The 17312-nt window shown below is 42.6% G+C and overlaps 2 protein-coding genes and 1 long non-coding RNA gene across 3 annotated transcripts; 1 reads left to right on the top strand and 2 right to left on the bottom strand.

Annotated features, from left to right (window-relative positions):
- Nucleotides 1-218: 218 nt before the first annotated feature.
- Nucleotides 219-10444, bottom strand: LOC105417246 (uncharacterized). Its single transcript, XR_965001.2, has 2 exons — nt 10169-10444; nt 219-3042 (listed from the first exon to the last, which is right to left on the bottom strand). It is a non-coding gene; the product is annotated as an uncharacterized lncRNA (long non-coding RNA).
- Nucleotides 5129-8957, top strand: dlx1a (distal-less homeobox 1a). The gene is made up of 4 exons (XM_003961842.3): nt 5129-5263; nt 6120-6712; nt 6985-7184; nt 7373-8957. The coding sequence occupies exons 2-4, from the start codon at nt 6403-6405 to the stop codon at nt 7622-7624; spliced, it is 762 nt and encodes a 253-aa protein (XP_003961891.1). The 5' UTR covers nt 5129-5263; nt 6120-6402; the 3' UTR covers nt 7625-8957.
- Nucleotides 10445-12229: 1785 nt separating the features above from the next.
- Nucleotides 12230-14501, bottom strand: dlx2a (distal-less homeobox 2a). Its single transcript, XM_003961841.3, has 3 exons — nt 13825-14501; nt 13374-13558; nt 12230-13262 (listed from the first exon to the last, which is right to left on the bottom strand). The coding sequence occupies exons 1-3, from the start codon at nt 14141-14143 to the stop codon at nt 12939-12941; spliced, it is 828 nt and encodes a 275-aa protein (XP_003961890.1). The 5' UTR covers nt 14144-14501; the 3' UTR covers nt 12230-12938.
- Nucleotides 14502-17312: the final 2811 nt, after the last annotated feature.

Below are 17312 nucleotides of genomic sequence, written 5' to 3'. Positions count from 1 at the left end.
AAAGGAAAGCTACTGTTTATAGGTGAGGCCCATAGCTTATGTTTTAATTTAGAAAGCAGGCAAGTCCTTAGTGATTAAAAGCATAATTTGTGTTGGGATTTCAGAATGAAAACTATTTTGAATTCTTCCATATTCTCCCCTAAGGTTATCTGGACATCAAGAGATAACAGTTGAATGGAAGCCTAAAGATCATTTATGGATGCAAGAATTATTCACAATGCTTTTAAGTTTTTAATGGACAAGAAATCACCTGTGACTCCAACAACACTTTTACAGAGTCCAGTCAAAGTTGTTGAACACTGCGAACCAGCCTGAAAATGGAAAAAGCACAGAGTGAAAGAGAAGCGACCCAGACATGTTATTCATGTTTTCTTTAAATTAATATATGTGATGAGTATTTGTCAAACTCTCCACTCGGCCTGAAGGTGAAAACATTTCTGCGGGCTGTCTGGAGGTGTGCAGCGGGGGTGCAGCGCACTGAGATTGCTGGCTTGTGCGAATTGTTGCGTCCTGCACAACAGCAGCACCGACTACAGAGGCTAATGGTGGGACCGGGTCGCTTCCCTGTGTTACAGGACATGCAATCAAGCAGGACCGGGGGGTCTCCGGGGCTGCCCCGGCCCCCTGGACACACAGGCCGGCTCGACGGGAAAGGAGCTATGGAGGGGCTGGGGTGAGGCTGATGACACAGTGTGTGTGACAGAGTCATCATTTACCTGTGATACAACTATTTGAGCTGTAAGGATTTGATGTCGCTCGGCTCGTCTGTAGGAATTTATTCCAGATTGTGGGTGGGGGTCAGGGGTCACTGAGAGGTTGCTGTATGAGAAAAATCCAATTCTACTGTCCTCAACATGGAACGCAATAATCTTAAAGATAATATAGATCTACTGGTGAAGGATTAAATGATGGTTTAGCGAGCTCGTAAACAGTTCATTTAGAATCAGGCTGTTGGACGTGTGATGGAACACAACAAGCTTCTGAGTTAAGGACATGAATGAATTAATGCATGAATGAATGAATGACCCCTGTCAGTTTTTAGTCAAAGGTGAACTTTTAATGCATTTTGGAGGTTATTTTTTTTCTTTGTGAGCAGAGGAGCTGATGGAGGCGGCGGTGCCGTATTTACAGTATGAGCAGCCCCGGCTTAATGCACTCCACAATACTGTCATCTCCGAGTCCTTCCCAACAAAACGTGCTCGGCTCTTGAACATAAAGGAAAGGCAAAGAACAAAATTATTCCTCAAGCTTTCTATCAAGCTTCTGCATTCACGGCCAAGTCTAAAGGGCATGTCAGTCCTCCTGCCTCTGAGAGAGGTAATTATCCTTTTCCTGTCAGAGACCAACAAATGATCGCCAACTATGGGGCATTTTCTGGAGCTGAATTTGTCAGTTGGGAGAAAAAGGGGATTTAATTTTCTGGCAGCTGTACATCTACTTTCATGTTTTTCCCCCCACTGGTCATTTCTTGTTTTTTGGGGGGGGGGGTTCCCCCACTATCCTGCACAGAGAGCTCTGCCGGGGCTGTTTGTGCGCCTGTGAAGCCTCTGAGAGTGTATTTATGTGCCCTACATTAACATACCTATTTATAGTCCTACACTTTCTTACAGTCATCTTTTTTTTCTGTTGTGACCATTTCACAGATTATATATTGTCCAAGTAATTTCCCTTTCAGCATCTGTGTTTTTTACCTTTCAGCGAAAGGAGTGAATGGAGGGAAAATTATCACAATTACTCATATAATTGAGCCGTCTTTGTAGCAAGTGCAGCTTCAGTAGCCCCCTTTTTCCATCAGCCAAAATGGTTTCATTATATGGGTTTTTCATATTCCCTGACACAGGGCTCTGCTGAGGGCCTGGCGCGTGGATGAGATGCAGGATGAACAGAGTGAATCATTAAGGTCACAGTAGGAATAATTATCCCAGCTATGGAAAGAGCATCAGCCTTTATTCTCCCCCAGCACAAATGCAATGTCCATGGCTTAGAACTTTGTTACAAATGGAGTTTCCACCTTCCACTTATACAAAGACGAGAGGGGGAGAGCAAGACTTGTATCAACATGACAATTTTCCATCATTAAGACTAATGACAGGCACAGACTGTGGGGATCAAGGGGAGCACAAAAAAAGAGAGGCGCATTCAGGTGTTGGCTGAGTGCTGACCTCCTTCCTGTCTTTGTTGGAGACTTAACTCTTAACAAAAACTAAAAAGGGGGTTTCAGACTAAAGGCGCAGCGGCAGCTGAACGTCAAGCAGCCCGGCTCTCTGTGAGCAAATGACTTAATTGGTGAATTTGCATTTTCCCATTTGCAGGGAAATATATTCAGCAGGACTAGCGCCTAATGGTAATCAATTGTTGATAAAAGTTGGTGAAATGATGCCCCGATTTCTCCCGATGATGTATCGATTCTCCTCCTCCTCCTCCTCCTCCTCCTCCTCTCCCACATGGCAGCTAAGCAGTTTATTCAGTTTCAATCATCCTCTGATGAGCTGACAGTTTTATTGCCAGATCCTGGTGGAACTGGGGAGAGGCTGCCGCGTGTAGAAGGACGGAGCATCAACGTGACACTAGTTTCTTTTACAGTTTAGCTGGATTAAGTAAAAGCCATATTTTTCTGAGTCTTTTGTCCTCTGCCTTTTCTCAGGTAATTGGTCATTTTTCAGCCAGTTCCAGGCTGGTTGGGTGCTTGCTGCCATGGCCTGACCCCTGCTGCGGCTGTAATAGGGGACAGCATATCTACCGGTTCACTGGGGGCTTTTCCACACAGCCCCCCAGTTTAAGAGCTTTCCTGAAAGACCAAGGAAGAGTGCTGAAATACGACTTCTCAGCTCCGCTCCGAACCATTACACCCTGGGTAATTATGGAAATCTGCCAAAAATTTTCCTCTCAGATCAGGGGACGTATAATTTGCTGAGAATCAAACAGTCGGTCAGGTTTCTAATCCTTCATTTGTGGTCATAGATAAAATGCAGAGGAGATCCACTGGCTTTCTGTTGCTCGTGTCAACGCAGCTCTGGTTTGGTGTCAAACTGGTCCAGTTACCTGGGAACAAACAAGTAATTGTTAATATACAGAAAAAAAACTTATTTTTTCATAGTTTTTTCTTGATTTCAATTACAAATTGTTGTTTCTTTTGCTATAAATTATAAATTTCTGATTTTCATACTTCAAGTAGACAAACAAACCCTGGTGTTAGGATGAAAAAATAAATTCAAAGAAATTCTTTAATTAAAATGCAAACCTGTTTCTCTTTCTTGAGGGAGGCTGGCAAAATTAAACTTCAATCATTGCAGCCAGGAATGGCTCCATAATAATTATAATTTATCACACAATTTTCATTAAAGAAAGGTAATGGATTTAAGGTAATGGATTTCTGTTTCCGTTTCTGTAATGGATTGTTGATATTTTTTAATTTACTGCAAAAATAAAGGGGGCAGTTGTTTAAAGGCTTGTCTGTTTGATTTTGTCCATCCAAAATTAAAGGAATTAACATCAACACATTTTCTTTCAGCATGACAAAGCTGCGCGGTTTCTTACTGCACATAACTCAGAAATCAATTCACATTTTAATGCCACATTGAACATGAAAATGACCATTGAATAGAGTTAATTGTAGTGCATCTAGTTTTTTTAAGCTCCAAATTACAGGATGGCAACAGGAGAACAAAAGGCAATTTGGATTGTTTGATCCGTGGAATAACCTTTGAATGTGGTGACCTTTCTGCAGAAGGTCCGGCTGTTGCAGGTGATGTGCTCCAATATGAGATCATTTAGCAATATTGTCAATATTTTTTCAGTTTGGGATCTTTACACATCCTGACGTTGAGTGCCCGTGGAACTAAATGCTTTTCTTCTCCTTACGCCGACAGAAATCTACAAAGATGTGATTTTACAAATGAAAGCCTTTAACAACGATAACAAACCGTCCTGTAAAACAGCATTTGCCTCACTCGAGCTGCAACTCCGACCTCGTCCTGCACCTCCTTTAATGGCTCCCAGATGACTCGCTGACAGGAGCCTGCAGGACGGGGCCTCCTGCAGCAGGACACATGGAGCTCACATTTGGGGAATGTGAAAACCCAGGCTGGCGTGGCAGCCGGGGAGGACTCTCCATCACCTGACTAAAATGAAGTCTGTGACATCGTGGCCCGTGTTCCAGCTCCCCATCAGGAACCCCCCCTCCCTCGGCCTGTCTTTCTTGCCCTCAGGTGGAGAGCGGCAGGTGTTAAAACACCCTCAGCCACAGAGCTGCTCCGTGTTAATGAGCCCTGCTCGATCTGTGAGTGGAGGACTTTAATCCTGGTTACAACTCTGTAGCAGGACGGAGCTCAGTGGCCTGCGTTTGTAGCAAAGCCTAATTAGAAACAAACAGGAATTCTTTCTTGCTGGTCTTGATGATCTGCTCCAGAGGATCCCTCAAATAAATCGTTGGGCTCAAGCAAAGCAACAATATGGACATGAGTAGCATCAACAAAACGAGTTCTTTTCCTCATCAGCCCTAAAGCCGAAAGCCTTCAGTCATTAATGACATCACTGCTGTACTTCTTTTTTTCCCTCGACGATTTCTACAAATTCGGTCTCTGTTGTGGTTCTGCTCACAGCCGTGCCAGTTTGCAGATACTATAATCGTGGGAAAATAATGACAGTTATCAGTCGCACCCACCAAGTACCCATAAAAATCTGTCCTCTGTTCTGGAAGATGATAATTATTGGTTGTACTACCATTATCATTGTCGTTGCTGAAAGAGGAAGTCTTGAAGCATTTTTCAAAAGTAATTCAAGAGAAATCGCTTCAAATTGGCCTATTTCAGGGGGACAAGGGACCAGCTTTCGTTAGAGCCTAATATTGCACAGGAATCTTTAAATTCAGGCACTCGCAGCCGTTTGGCACACCGTGACACACGTGGAGAGATGTCAGCGCCAAAATTTTGACATCATATTTTTCTAACTTCTCCTCTCTGTTTTGAGCATTATTATGTAATTTCACCGATAATAACAGCGGTGGAATTGAACTACATTTAATTTTGCTATTTAGGGAGAGATGGAGGGACCGAGGTTGAAGATGACGGCGTGCGTCCCTGCGCTGCAGACGCACCAGAGCAGGAGATGCTGCCTTCACACGAATTTTGAAAAAATGAGGACGTTTTGGATGTTTGGATGACATGATCATCTCCTTGCGCCAGGCGCTTATTGCGGAGGCTCACTCTCCCAGGAAGCTGCAGAATCCGCTATTCGTTACACGCTTCCGTAAAGATGCGTATAGGTAAGTACTAATCTAAGATGGTTTATCTTTTTATTTGTTATTTATGTATAGCCTAGTTAACCTTTAATGATCGTTAAGGTGGCGACCGTTTTTTCTGAGCTTTGAGGTGACCAAATCTGCACGTTTCTTCAGCCATCGGTTAAATTAAATCCAAATTCCACGGTTAATTATTCTTGTTATAGCTGTAGGGGGCGGGCCGCACCCCGTTTTAACATTTGCGCAAAGTAATTGAGTAAAATCTCCTATTTGATAATCAAAATGTGCTAAAATACATCTAGGTAGGAAAATATTTTAGAGAAATAAACATGGATTCGAGTTTGTTTCAATTCTGTTTATTTTATATTGAATTATGTGCTTTTAAATCGATGTTCAGACACGTTCTTAATTTTAAATATTATCTTTGTGTGCGATAGTTCTGTATGCCAAGACATTACCAGTCCATAATTGTTTTATCATCCCAGTGCCGCCAGGTGTAAGTGAGATCTCAAACCTCTCTGTGCGTTAATACATGACTAATTGCACCTACTTATGAAAATTGAACGGTTATGCTAATACATTTTCCACCAGATCAAGCTTTAATAATTTTGGGGGGGAAAATGATCTTGTCAAGGCTTTGATTCAGAGTGGACAACTGCAACCACGTTGAAAATAACGTTAATAAATTGCATTTAGGCGAATAAAAACAGGCCATTACAATTTGGCCCCTGGCGTGAGGCGAATTCTGTTGTTGAACTATTTTCACCCCCCGTTACAAGGTTTAATATTACTGATGTTAATAAGTATAATAATAGTAATTAATTTTTTAACATCAGTATTAAATGATATTAAGGTTTTGTGTGTTCCTTGACTTTCTCAGGTTCTTCGGACCCAACCCCAGCCCAACCAATCGGCTTCCATCTTGGAGCGCGTGGACCAATCAGCGACAGTCTTTGATGAATATTCATAAGTCCGAGATTCAAACCTTTGAGCGAGTTTGACTTGGTCCACAGCATCATATCTAGGACTTTTCACGGGCACAAACTACATTTTCTTATGAATGGAAGGAGAAAAAATCAGTTCGACTTAAATTGGGAGCCGTCCTTCACTGAGACCGTAGAAGGAAAACAACAAAAGCAAGACAAGCGGAACCGCGAGAAGAGATGACAATGACTACAATTCCAGAAAGTCTTAATAGCCCTTCCTCAGGAAAACCCGTTTTTATGGAGTTTGGAAGCCCGAGTCAACAAATGTCGCCTCCTTCCATGTCGCACGGACACTATCCCATGCACTGTTTACATTCTGCAGGTCATACCCAGCACGACAGCTACAGTCCAGCGTCATCGTTCCCCAGATCTTTGGGTTATCCATACGTAAACTCAGTCGGTAGCCATTCCAACAGTCCATATCTAAGTACAGTACAGACCTACCAAAACGGCTCGGCACTCACGCAGACGCGGTTAGAAGACACGGGTAAGTGCGCACCAGCTTCTTTGGATGTTTTTCTGTGTTGGCATGGCTCTCTACTGCGCGCTGCACCGAAGAGACGACCAGATGTTGAAATTAGGCTCGGTAATTATTTATTGCGTAACGCTATAAACAATGTATGCAATTAAGGGTAATTATAGCCAAAGTACAGCCCGTAAAACTTGCAACGGAATATTCATAGCTGCGCATGAACCGATGCCTGCAACCAGCTCCTCGCTGTTCAACTGTTCTTCCCCATTTTCTGATTCCTCTCGCAGCACCAGAAGCGGAAAAAAACACGGTGGTCGAAGGCGGAGAGGTTCGATTCAACGGCAAAGGCAAAAAGATCAGAAAACCAAGGACTATCTATTCAAGTTTACAACTCCAAGCCCTGAACAGGAGATTTCAGCAGACCCAGTATCTGGCATTACCGGAGAGAGCAGAGCTCGCTGCTTCTCTGGGGCTCACTCAGACACAGGCAAGTTCACGGAAATAGCAGCTTGTACTTATTTATTATTTTAAAAACACGTATTATTGTTTTACATTAATATAAACATTATTATTATTATTATTATTATTATTATTATTATTATTATTATTATGCGTAACACTTCCCCCCGACTCTTTTTTATTCCGTTTTTTCTTCCATTTTCTCTTTCTCTCCAGGTGAAAATTTGGTTTCAAAACAAACGCTCCAAATTCAAGAAGCTGATGAAACAAGGCAGCAGCACCATTGACGCCAACGCGTTGGCCAGTGGCCGCGGACTGTCAAGCGGCTCTCCCTCGGTGGCACCTGTGTGGAGCTCCCCGACCACCGTGAAGACTTCGGTGGGGTCGCCCGGGTCCTACATCCCCAGTTACACCTCATGGTACCCAACCGCACATCAAGAGTCTATGCAACAGTCACAGCTGATGTGAAGGAAGACCTCAGCCCTCGACTCTGCCGCGGACGGTGCGTCAACGCTGCGGGGCCGCTCGCAGGCGCTCAGCACTGATGGGACACAACAACAGCAACAACCCCGGAGATCAGCTGACACGGCGGCTTCATATCGGAAGACAAAAACCAAGGAAGAGACTGAAAGGAACTGCAGAGGCGCGCCATGCGCCCTAGGGCAACATGTCCCTGACACTCAGCGGAAGCCGTCGACAAATGGATCCTTTATTGGCTGCTCTTCATCTCCATTGGAGATTTCTGTTTCCGTTTTAATGTGATTGCGTTTTTTTTTTCTGTTTCTGCCACATCATCCGTTTGTAATGCGGCGCCCGGTGTGACGGTGACCCGAAATTAGTCCGCGTTTATTCACAGTTCAAAGGGAGGAGAAGGTGTGTGTGTGTGTGTGTGTGCGTGTATTGGGGGGGAGGGGGAGTCTAAACCAAATATCAGGCTTACAGATTCCATCATCCGGCTGCTGGAACCACAGCATTGCGCATTGTGCGAGGCCTCAACCCGCTTCGTTGTTAATATGTAGCCTATTTGTTATTTAATTTAAATTATTGAGAGGCGTTTATTTCGCGTTCTGTTGAGATTAGTCTGTGTTTATTTTGTATGTGTTTTTAAAATAATAACAACAGTGACGTGTTGTTAATGCTGCACTAACGCAAGCAAAGCTTTTCTATATGCCGTGCCCCGGTGTTATGTGAACATTGTAAAAAGGCCTGACAATTTGCTGCTTGAAAGGGGAAAAAAATGAAAAGTAGAAAAGAAAGAAAAAAAAAGAAATACGCTGTTGAAAAGCAGCAATTTGTCACTGAATTTTGTGCATCATTCTCATATTTGTTTTGTGCTGTACTGGATACGCTGTGAAACAGGGTTGTTTTTTTTTAGGTTTGATGTATTGTCCGGATGTGTGTAGTCGACATAGAATATATTTAGTTTTGTATTGATCACCTTTAATTTATTTATCTGTTGACGACGTTTATGAACAAAAACGATGTGCAAAGTTTCAAAAGCAGTAAAATAAGAGTTTAAGTTATGCCAGTAATAAGGTGTCTGATTCACCCCCCCAACACACGTTTTTAACATGAAGCCGTATCATGTCCCATTCCTGTAGACGCGTCCTTTAGATTAATGCACGTTTAATATTTAGCTCACACATTTTTCTGTGCATATGTAAAATAAGAAAAAAACTCAAATCCTTTAAAATATTTATACATTTGTATCAATATCTATAATGTAATATTTAATACAAAATTAATTTAATCAGCGTTTCATGCTAAATAAAAATGGGCAAATGGTCTGTGCATCACAGAATAATGAATCCTTTGTCTGGTAATCGGACTACTTGTGATTACTCTGCCGCTTCTAAGACGATCCGATTGATTTAAAAAGGTCGCTATCAATCGTGTGAGTCAATAATTGCTCAGCAGACAGGTGCAGTAAAAATGGACGAGTCGAAACTGCGACCAGCGGAAGTGACAAGAGGAAGACGGTGCACACCTTAATCACGTCGCTTCCCCGGGATTTTTCTTTACTAACCTATGTGCGAGAGAGGTTCCGCGTGGCAGAGTCGAACATCATAATTCATTTATTCAGCCGTACAACATAACAACAATAATAATACGTTTCGCGCAATCATGAGTAAATAATATTCCGGTTATGTGAACGCTCACTCACTGCTGTTGAGCCTCATTCAGGAGTTTTAGACGGGAGGACGCTGCTGTCTCTCAGCCCTGTGGGCCTTGTTGCTATTTCAATACCAAAGTCCCAACATGTCAGCAAGCAAGCCGATCTACGTATATTTCAGAACCATTAAAAGTAATATGAATTGCCGCTGCTGTGGAAAACGTCCACCGAGCTCAGAAAAGCGCAGCTGCACATCCAAGAGGGTCAGTGTTATTTCGCTGTATTCTCCTCTTGATTATACAAGCTGAGCCCATCAAAACCACCATAATTACAGTCATTTCGCCCTTATTTATTCTAATGCCGTTTCCTATCTGTGAGGTAATTATGAGCATTTTTGCAAGGAGAATCTTTCTGTGTTGACAAAGGAGATAGTCAGAAAGAAATCTGCTGCCGCAAGACAAAAAAAGAAGAGAAAATAGGTGAGCCTCCCTTTAGTCACTGTTCCTTTAGACTTCGCCTGGACTATAAGGCTTCTAAATTGCTCGCAGGTGTAGTCTCCATCACTGTCACTGCGAAGAGTCTTCGAAATTAGCAAAGCACAATGTAAGAGTGATGACAGACGCGGCTGATTTAAAATAATAATAATAATAACAACAACAAAACAAACAAGGTGTACGCGGTGCTCCCAGCATATTCTCTCAATATTAGAAATTCTCAGTAGAGTCAAAAAGCTCAATTTCCTTTAAGAGAGTCAGTGAAATGGTTTATAGCATAAAAAGGCTAATTAACAATATGATTTGATCAATTAATTAGAAACACGCGTCCCCAATGTGTACCTGCGCGCAGTAAATTCAGCCATGCATTCAGTGTATGTTTGTATATTAAAATCCAATACCAACCTTTTATTGTAAGAAGGAAACCTCCACGTCCCTGTCAGGATTGATAACAAATCAGCAGAGAGACAGATGAACAGAAGCATCCTGCAACACAGACCCAAAATGATTGCTCAAATCCCGTAAAATGTGTCCCATGTGTTGGTCTGAGCTACAACAGAGTTCGGAATATGACTGAAAATGTCTGCTTTATTTCCCCTCTTTATAGCTGATGGGGAAAAATGTAGATTATTAGCATAAATGTTTACTCCTCATTACGCTGATGACATTGTGCACTCGAGATCTTGGTAATCTTTGGGGGAAATTATGAGTAATTTTTTCCCTCTCTTTTTTTTATTTAAAGCAGCAGTTGCCATGCAATTCAGCCTAATTCTGCGTGGGCTCCACACGGATATAATTATCGTTGAGTCAAGATGCTAGGCTAAAAACTATGCATTGATATTCCCATTTATTATGTACATAGGACTCTAACATTGTTGATGCTTGAAATAGCGGGAAATTGTCTTGTGTAAAAATAACACCCCATATTAGGACATCTAAAATTGGGAAGAATTATGTAGTAATTGCAGGCTTTCAGATTTGAAAGCCAGAATGCTCAAACTAGATCAAATGTGGATGGAATTACAGATGAGGGTATAAATTAGGAGAGGGGGTATAGGCTGTGACATTTAAATCCCCTCGTCGAATGCAAAACAGCACCTGCGTTTTGTTTATCAAAATTGATTTACTTGAGTGTAACATTTTGGAAGACTTTTTAACAGTGGAATACGGGTTGTAGACAATCGGTTTTGTGCTATTGCTTCCATGCTGCTGTGATAATGGGGTGCTGCGTGGATGCTCGTCTATTGCAATAACATTAGAAATGAAATGCCATCAACAGAACCTCTTCCAAAGATGGCCAGTGCCTGCGCTCCGTGTGGTGCAGAGCGCTGAGCTGCTGCATGCCTGCTGTCAGCCCCATCACGGAGACTGGGAAATAAGGCAACCGCTGACAAGCTACAATCCTAATTATGTACAAGGAAACGATAGGCCTACCACTTTATGACTGGTGGAGGTTTGAAGGAAAGCGTGTGGGACAGACAGTCCTGAATATGCTCAGCGCTGTGTATAAATAGGTCTACCCCAACCTCACCATTCATGTTTGTCCAATAATAAAGCTTTATGAAACAAGGGGGTTTTGCTGAGGACAACAGATGTTTTGGCCGACAGCTTTCCATATAACCTGCAGCCTTTCTGAGTCATATAGGCTGTAGAATTCAGGCCACTCTGCTCGTCTTCGCAGATCAGCCTTACTTGTAAGATGTAAGAAATGTTTCCATGATGCTGTGCAGCTCCGGGCTGTCTTGGAACGAGTTCCGCTCCTCTTTTCTTGTTAGACTGAGTTCATAAAACGTCTGGAGAGCAGCTCCCCGACTCCACGGAGTCTGAGGCGCTTGTATATCCACCCTCATCTTCCCCTCTCACATGCCAAGGCCTGTTTTGGCGTCGACTCCCCCTCCGCTGAGCCTGCGCCCCGGGCCTTTTGCCTGCCTGCACCCCGGTTCTTTCCGCCAAGTCTGCTGACGGAACTGTGTAAAACAGTTGATTTGCCTGTTCTAGTACTGACGCCTAATAAATCACTGCATCTTCCTTAAATTACCTTTGACAGAGGTGCATTTTCAGCTGTCAATAAATGTAACAGAACTAGATTTTCGTCTCGTCAGCGTGGCTAAAGCATCCGAGCCAGTTTGCTACAAGCTTTTTCTTTTTAAATTAAAAATTGTATTGACTTTTGGCACTGTAAGTTAATTGATGTAAGATTTAACTTGACAATGACTTATGACTAATTTAAATGAAATTTAAAAAAAATAGGAAATGAAATATAATTTATTCAGTTACAAACTAGCCAAACTGAACCTTTGTTGTTTAATGAAATAAGGGGGGAAAACCCACCTGATTATTAGTCCGATTACTCTTTAAATTTTACAAAATCTAGTCCTTGATATACATTCTACATAAATACTTTAACAATGACACAGAACCTCTCTATACGTTTATACGTCTAATAATATAGAAAAAATAAAATCCAGGTATGCACAGAAAACGTTTTATTTAAATAACGTTTGGCCATATATATGAACCACAGCTAAAAAAATAAATAAGACAAAAATACAGTTAGGGGCGATACAAGAAACTCAGAGGGAAGGACAATCAGTAGCTTACGGTGGATATTGAAATGATTTGCAACAGTAGCATTAAAACAGTCAAAGCAAAGTGGTCAATTAAAGAAATGTGGCAAAATAAGCTTATATTTACAACCGTATGTTCCGAGAACTACCCCGCAGTTTATTCAAAACAACCGCTATGACAAATGGATCAAAGTAAACTGTTTCATCGCACAACAGAATGAGGTCTTGTAGAAAAAGGCACGATACAGTTAACTTGTGCTACATTTGTGACCAGGGAGACCTGCGAGAAAACGTTTTGTTTGCAGGACTGGCAAAGTGACGTCCGCGTAAAAGAAGGCTTTTGCGCCCAGACAGCGAATGCTTTGGGTTATAGTGGTTCACGCATCCCCGACATAAACAAAATAAATAAATAGAAAAATAAGTGTAGAATTCCGTGTCTACCATTTAGCAACACAGACGGGTCGAGGTCCACCAGCCTGTCGGGCTCCACTCACTTCTAGAATCGTTGCGTAAAGTTCGCATGGCGCACCCGAGGTCTGCAAAATGAGGGTATTGGCATGTTTACGTTTTCACCAGTATTGTCCGATTAAAAGCCCAATATATATCTTTCAGAATATCGTCCCAGCGCTTATGGCAGAGTTGTGGTGATGCTGAACCAAAGGCTGCAGATGCGTCGTAGAGTTCGTGGTCGAGTACCAGGAGTAATTTGCCAAAAACGACGAAGGCGCAGTCGTGTTTGGGGGACTGCTGCTCTGAGGTAAAGTGGGGTTGACACTGTTCACTCTCTGAGTTTGTGGAAAGTCCCAGGCAGTAGTTGGAGGAGAAGCGCAGGGGGGCGACTCACTTGAAGCAACATGTTGCTCGGGGGGAATTTCTCCATTTTTCCACAACTTCTTGAACTTGGAGCGGCGGTTTTGAAACCAAATCTTGACCTAAAATACACACATATAACCATATGAAAATTCGTTCTCGAATCCCCGAGAGCTGTAATTGCATATTCCTCGAGGAGTGAATATTTGGATGGTCGAATTAGATGCACGCACCTGTGTTTGCGTAAGGCCCAGAGAAGCTGCCAGCTCGGCCCGTTCCGGCAGAGCCAAATACTGCGTCTTTTGAAACCTCCGCTGAAGTGCAGCCAGTTGGAAGCTGGAATAAATGGTTCGAGGCTTCCTAACTTTCTTTGGTTTTCCATTAACCATTCGGATTTCTGGCTCGTTCTCTTCTTTCTCTGCAGGAAAACACACAGTATCGTTACTCGTCAATGAAATTTCTTTTTCTTTCTTTTTTTGTTTTGTTTAAATCATCTGAATCAATGTTGGCTTTTGCGTACGAGATGCATGATACACCCACCCCAATATTATGTCATTTCCAAATATAATTTAATAAAACGTTAATTCATTTTTTCCATATTTATTTTTTCTTTTATTACTAACATTCGCATCTTATGAAACGTCGCTCCCAGGTGAATCTAGGTCAATGTGTGAGCATCCTTACCTGTTTCAGCGGGAGTAGGAGAAGAGTTGGAGCCGTAGGAGCTGTAAGCACCGTAAGACGAGTTAAAACCAAGGTCGTAAGACTTTGCATTGTATGGCACCGTGCCTGTGGCGCCGCTGTGGTACTGGTAAGAGCCGAGCTGGCCAAAGGGAGATCCTGCGCAATGGCCTGGCTGCTGGCTGTTGTAGTAGCTGCTGTCCGTCGCCGTGGACACCGGCAGAGTCGGGGACTCCTGGGACTTGTGCAAGCTGTGGTAACTGCTTGAGGTAATCTGGTTCGAATGCATATCGGTATTTAAGTTCTCAAACACCCCGGTCATCTTCGAGTCTCTCGTAATCTAAAACGACCAAAAAGCGCAACTGCAAAGTGGGAAAACGCGGCTGAGGTCTTCGTTTGGTGGCGCCTGACGGTGGGTCAAAATGCATCCCCTTGTGAATTGTGGTGGAAGCAGCGGAAGGTGGGTCCTCCTCACAGTGGCCTGTGGTTATCTGCTACGGTCGGCGGTGAGAGCGCGTTTAAGAGAGAAGGAGAGGGAGAGCTGCTGAGTCTCAGGCAGCCAATGGGTAAGGGCCGCACGACGGGCTACTCCCCACCGCGTCCACCCTCCATTATCGGCGCAGGCCTGTCTGTCCAGGTCATCTGCAGAGGTTTTCATCACACCAAGTCACGACACTCAGAGAACGATAATCTGAAAAAAACGCTGCCGAACACTTTGCTATTAAATTTAAAACGGACCAAATATTACATTTATGGACGCATTTGTGCAATAACGACACTGGGAAGTACAGAAAATGCAGAAAATGCAACGTGATACTGATTAAATATCTGTTACATTTAATATTTTATTTTTTTACGGTTATGTGCTGGTTCACGCAGATTTACTAGTCTGTCTTTGGTGATTCTATCAAGTGGAATAAGTTCAGGGGACCCCTGAACAGGACCAGTCTTACTCGAAGAAACAGCAACAGCGCCCCCAGGTGTTAAGATCTCAACTTTCAGTTTCTGTGTCTTCCTTTGTCTGATTAAGGCGCGCAGCAGTCAGAAAGGGATGAAGATTTGGGAGCTGTTTTCTAAACATACTGCCCAGTCAACAGAAGAAAAATGGCCACTATTAGAAAGTCATTTGGAACGTTAGCTGAAACATTGTTAGATCACATTTAGCCGCGGAAACGGATCTGTGTTTTTCACCACTAGGTGGCAGCATCGCTCAAATTATGAAAACCACTGGCAGAAACTTTCTGCGTAAAACCAGAAACAGCTGGGATGCTTCTTGGTCTTGCTCACAATTGCTTGATTTGACCAAATACGTTCAATCTGAAGCAACTCAAGCGACAGCTTAACATTGTTCTTTCAGATTATTACTTACCTTTTATCATGACAAACAGTTGGTGTGTTGGTTATAACAATGACCATTAAAGGGCAAAGTCACATATGTTTATGACCCCGTTAACCCCATTTTGTTTTTCAAATAGCTCAAACAATACAACTTCTTTGAAACCTCCAAAAAGGCAGCTTTAGGGTCCCAAAATGCTGTTTCTGGAGCAAAGCCTTCGCTTAGATCCAGTTCTGAGCGGGTTCTATCTGCTCATTATTCTCCTGAAAGACAGGCAATCATGTCCCACCACGGGTCACTGGGGCAGCATGTCACTGCTCATTAGTCATCATTATTAGAACACAGTGTCAGTATTCATCTGCCTGACATCAGAGAGAGAATGAGCGCATATTCTCCAGCCAGTCACAGAAAGGCTGACAAACGAATATGTCTATTGTTGTTTTGCTTATTGATTACAATGAGACTTTTTTTTTTTAAAGATAGAAAACAAAGGACCCATTTTGACTCACCCTGTGTCAGGCAGAGAACGGAAAATTTCAAAACTCTGACTGAGAAAAGCTTCCTCTTTAGAATTCAAAGATCATCATTTTTCAGACACCAATCACGTTCAGTGTCCTGAAATCTCAGAGTTTTCACTCACTCCGGTTTACCGCTGGCTGGTCGGGTTCTCCATGGTCTTGCCCAGTCAGTTGGTGAAAATTTGGGTATTTTAGAGCAGCAGCTGGGGAGATGCTCAGTCTTCACTGTGATGGAAATGATCTGTAACGACAGGCGACAGATGTAAGCAGGTTGAACCTGTTTATTTATTATTTATGTCTGCGAGGAGACATTTAGGTCAGTTATTAAAATCACCTCCTGCTATTTAACATTCATTCAAACACAGACCAAATCTACACAATTTACCAAAGGTTATGTTCAGAAAAGACTCCTCCACACCGACTGTGTCGACTATGACTCTATTCTAGTGATCTTTCCATGAAATATTGTAGGAAACAAGCCGGGATGAGCTGAGCCCAATTTTACTAAAACTGATGGAGCAAACCTCCAATTAAACAATTCTTAAAAAGCGCAGTAATGAACCTTTATGTACTTGATGTATATATTCACACAGGAGATGGATGAACTGACCGTCTGATAACGGGCTGGACACTATTTTGTCCTCATTATAGCTGCAGGCTTTTAGCACTTTGTCTTGGGGTTTAAAATTGCACAAAAAGGAAGTGAGTGTGAAGGGTGACAGCCCTGACATTTGCAGCATTCACGTGTTCTGCATGTCAGAACAGCTGGAATTGGAAAGAAAAGCTGTTTTTGTATGACACACTGATTGCTTCATGAAGTCAGCCCTAAGAGTCTTTGAGATTTTATTCAGAGTGCACTTATCATATAGAAAATCCTCCTTGCTTTCAATTTTGCCATCTACAATTTTAACCTAGATATAAATTTAATTGTTCTTTCAATAAACAAACCATGTAGACCTAATGTCATAAACAACAACACCCTCTTGAGTATACGTTTTAAATATTTAATCTGAACTTATCGTACTTACAATTGACGGGAAGATGGACAGAATTATGTATTTATTAATGTTTTCTGTCTCCTAAGTTGTTTCTATTTACAATAATTACTGTATAATTTTCTCTTCCTGATTGGCGCTTGTTCTTCTTAAAGAGTGTTTCCAAGCTTGTTTGTAGAAAAGCAGACTAATTTAGCTTCCTCTTCACGGACCTCCTGCTGTGCCTGGGTGAGCGTCCGTCACCGTGGCGACGCACCCTTTCACTCAGATCACATCACTGACACGTTACCCCCCCCCCCCCTTAAAGCCTGAGCACCTCCCAAACGGGCCTGTAGTTACATTATCTGGAATGTTTAGAGGTACCGCCTCAAGATGCAGAGTCAGCAAATACTTCTTGCAAACGGAGGAAATGATTTACCAAGTGTTCCTTGACCTTTCCGTCCGAAAGGTTGAGCTTCAGCGGCATCAGTCCGGACACGAGTAGAGCTGAAGCTGTGTGGCAGTGATGAGCGTTTGTTTCCTAAGAATTAGTCATGGTGGCTTTTCCCCTGGAGTGTATTTATTTTTAACAACAAAGACTTTAATGATGAGAACACATCCAGGCTGTAACAATTGAAAGGAAGTGTTCACTAACGAGTCCAC

The sequence above is a fragment of the Takifugu rubripes genome, chromosome 1 (genome assembly GCF_901000725.2).
Source record: "Takifugu rubripes chromosome 1, fTakRub1.2, whole genome shotgun sequence".
Taxonomy (NCBI): Eukaryota; Metazoa; Chordata; class Actinopteri; order Tetraodontiformes; family Tetraodontidae; genus Takifugu; species Takifugu rubripes.
The sequence above is the reverse complement of the archived record's forward strand: the minus strand, read 5'-3'. Positions and strand labels throughout refer to the sequence as shown.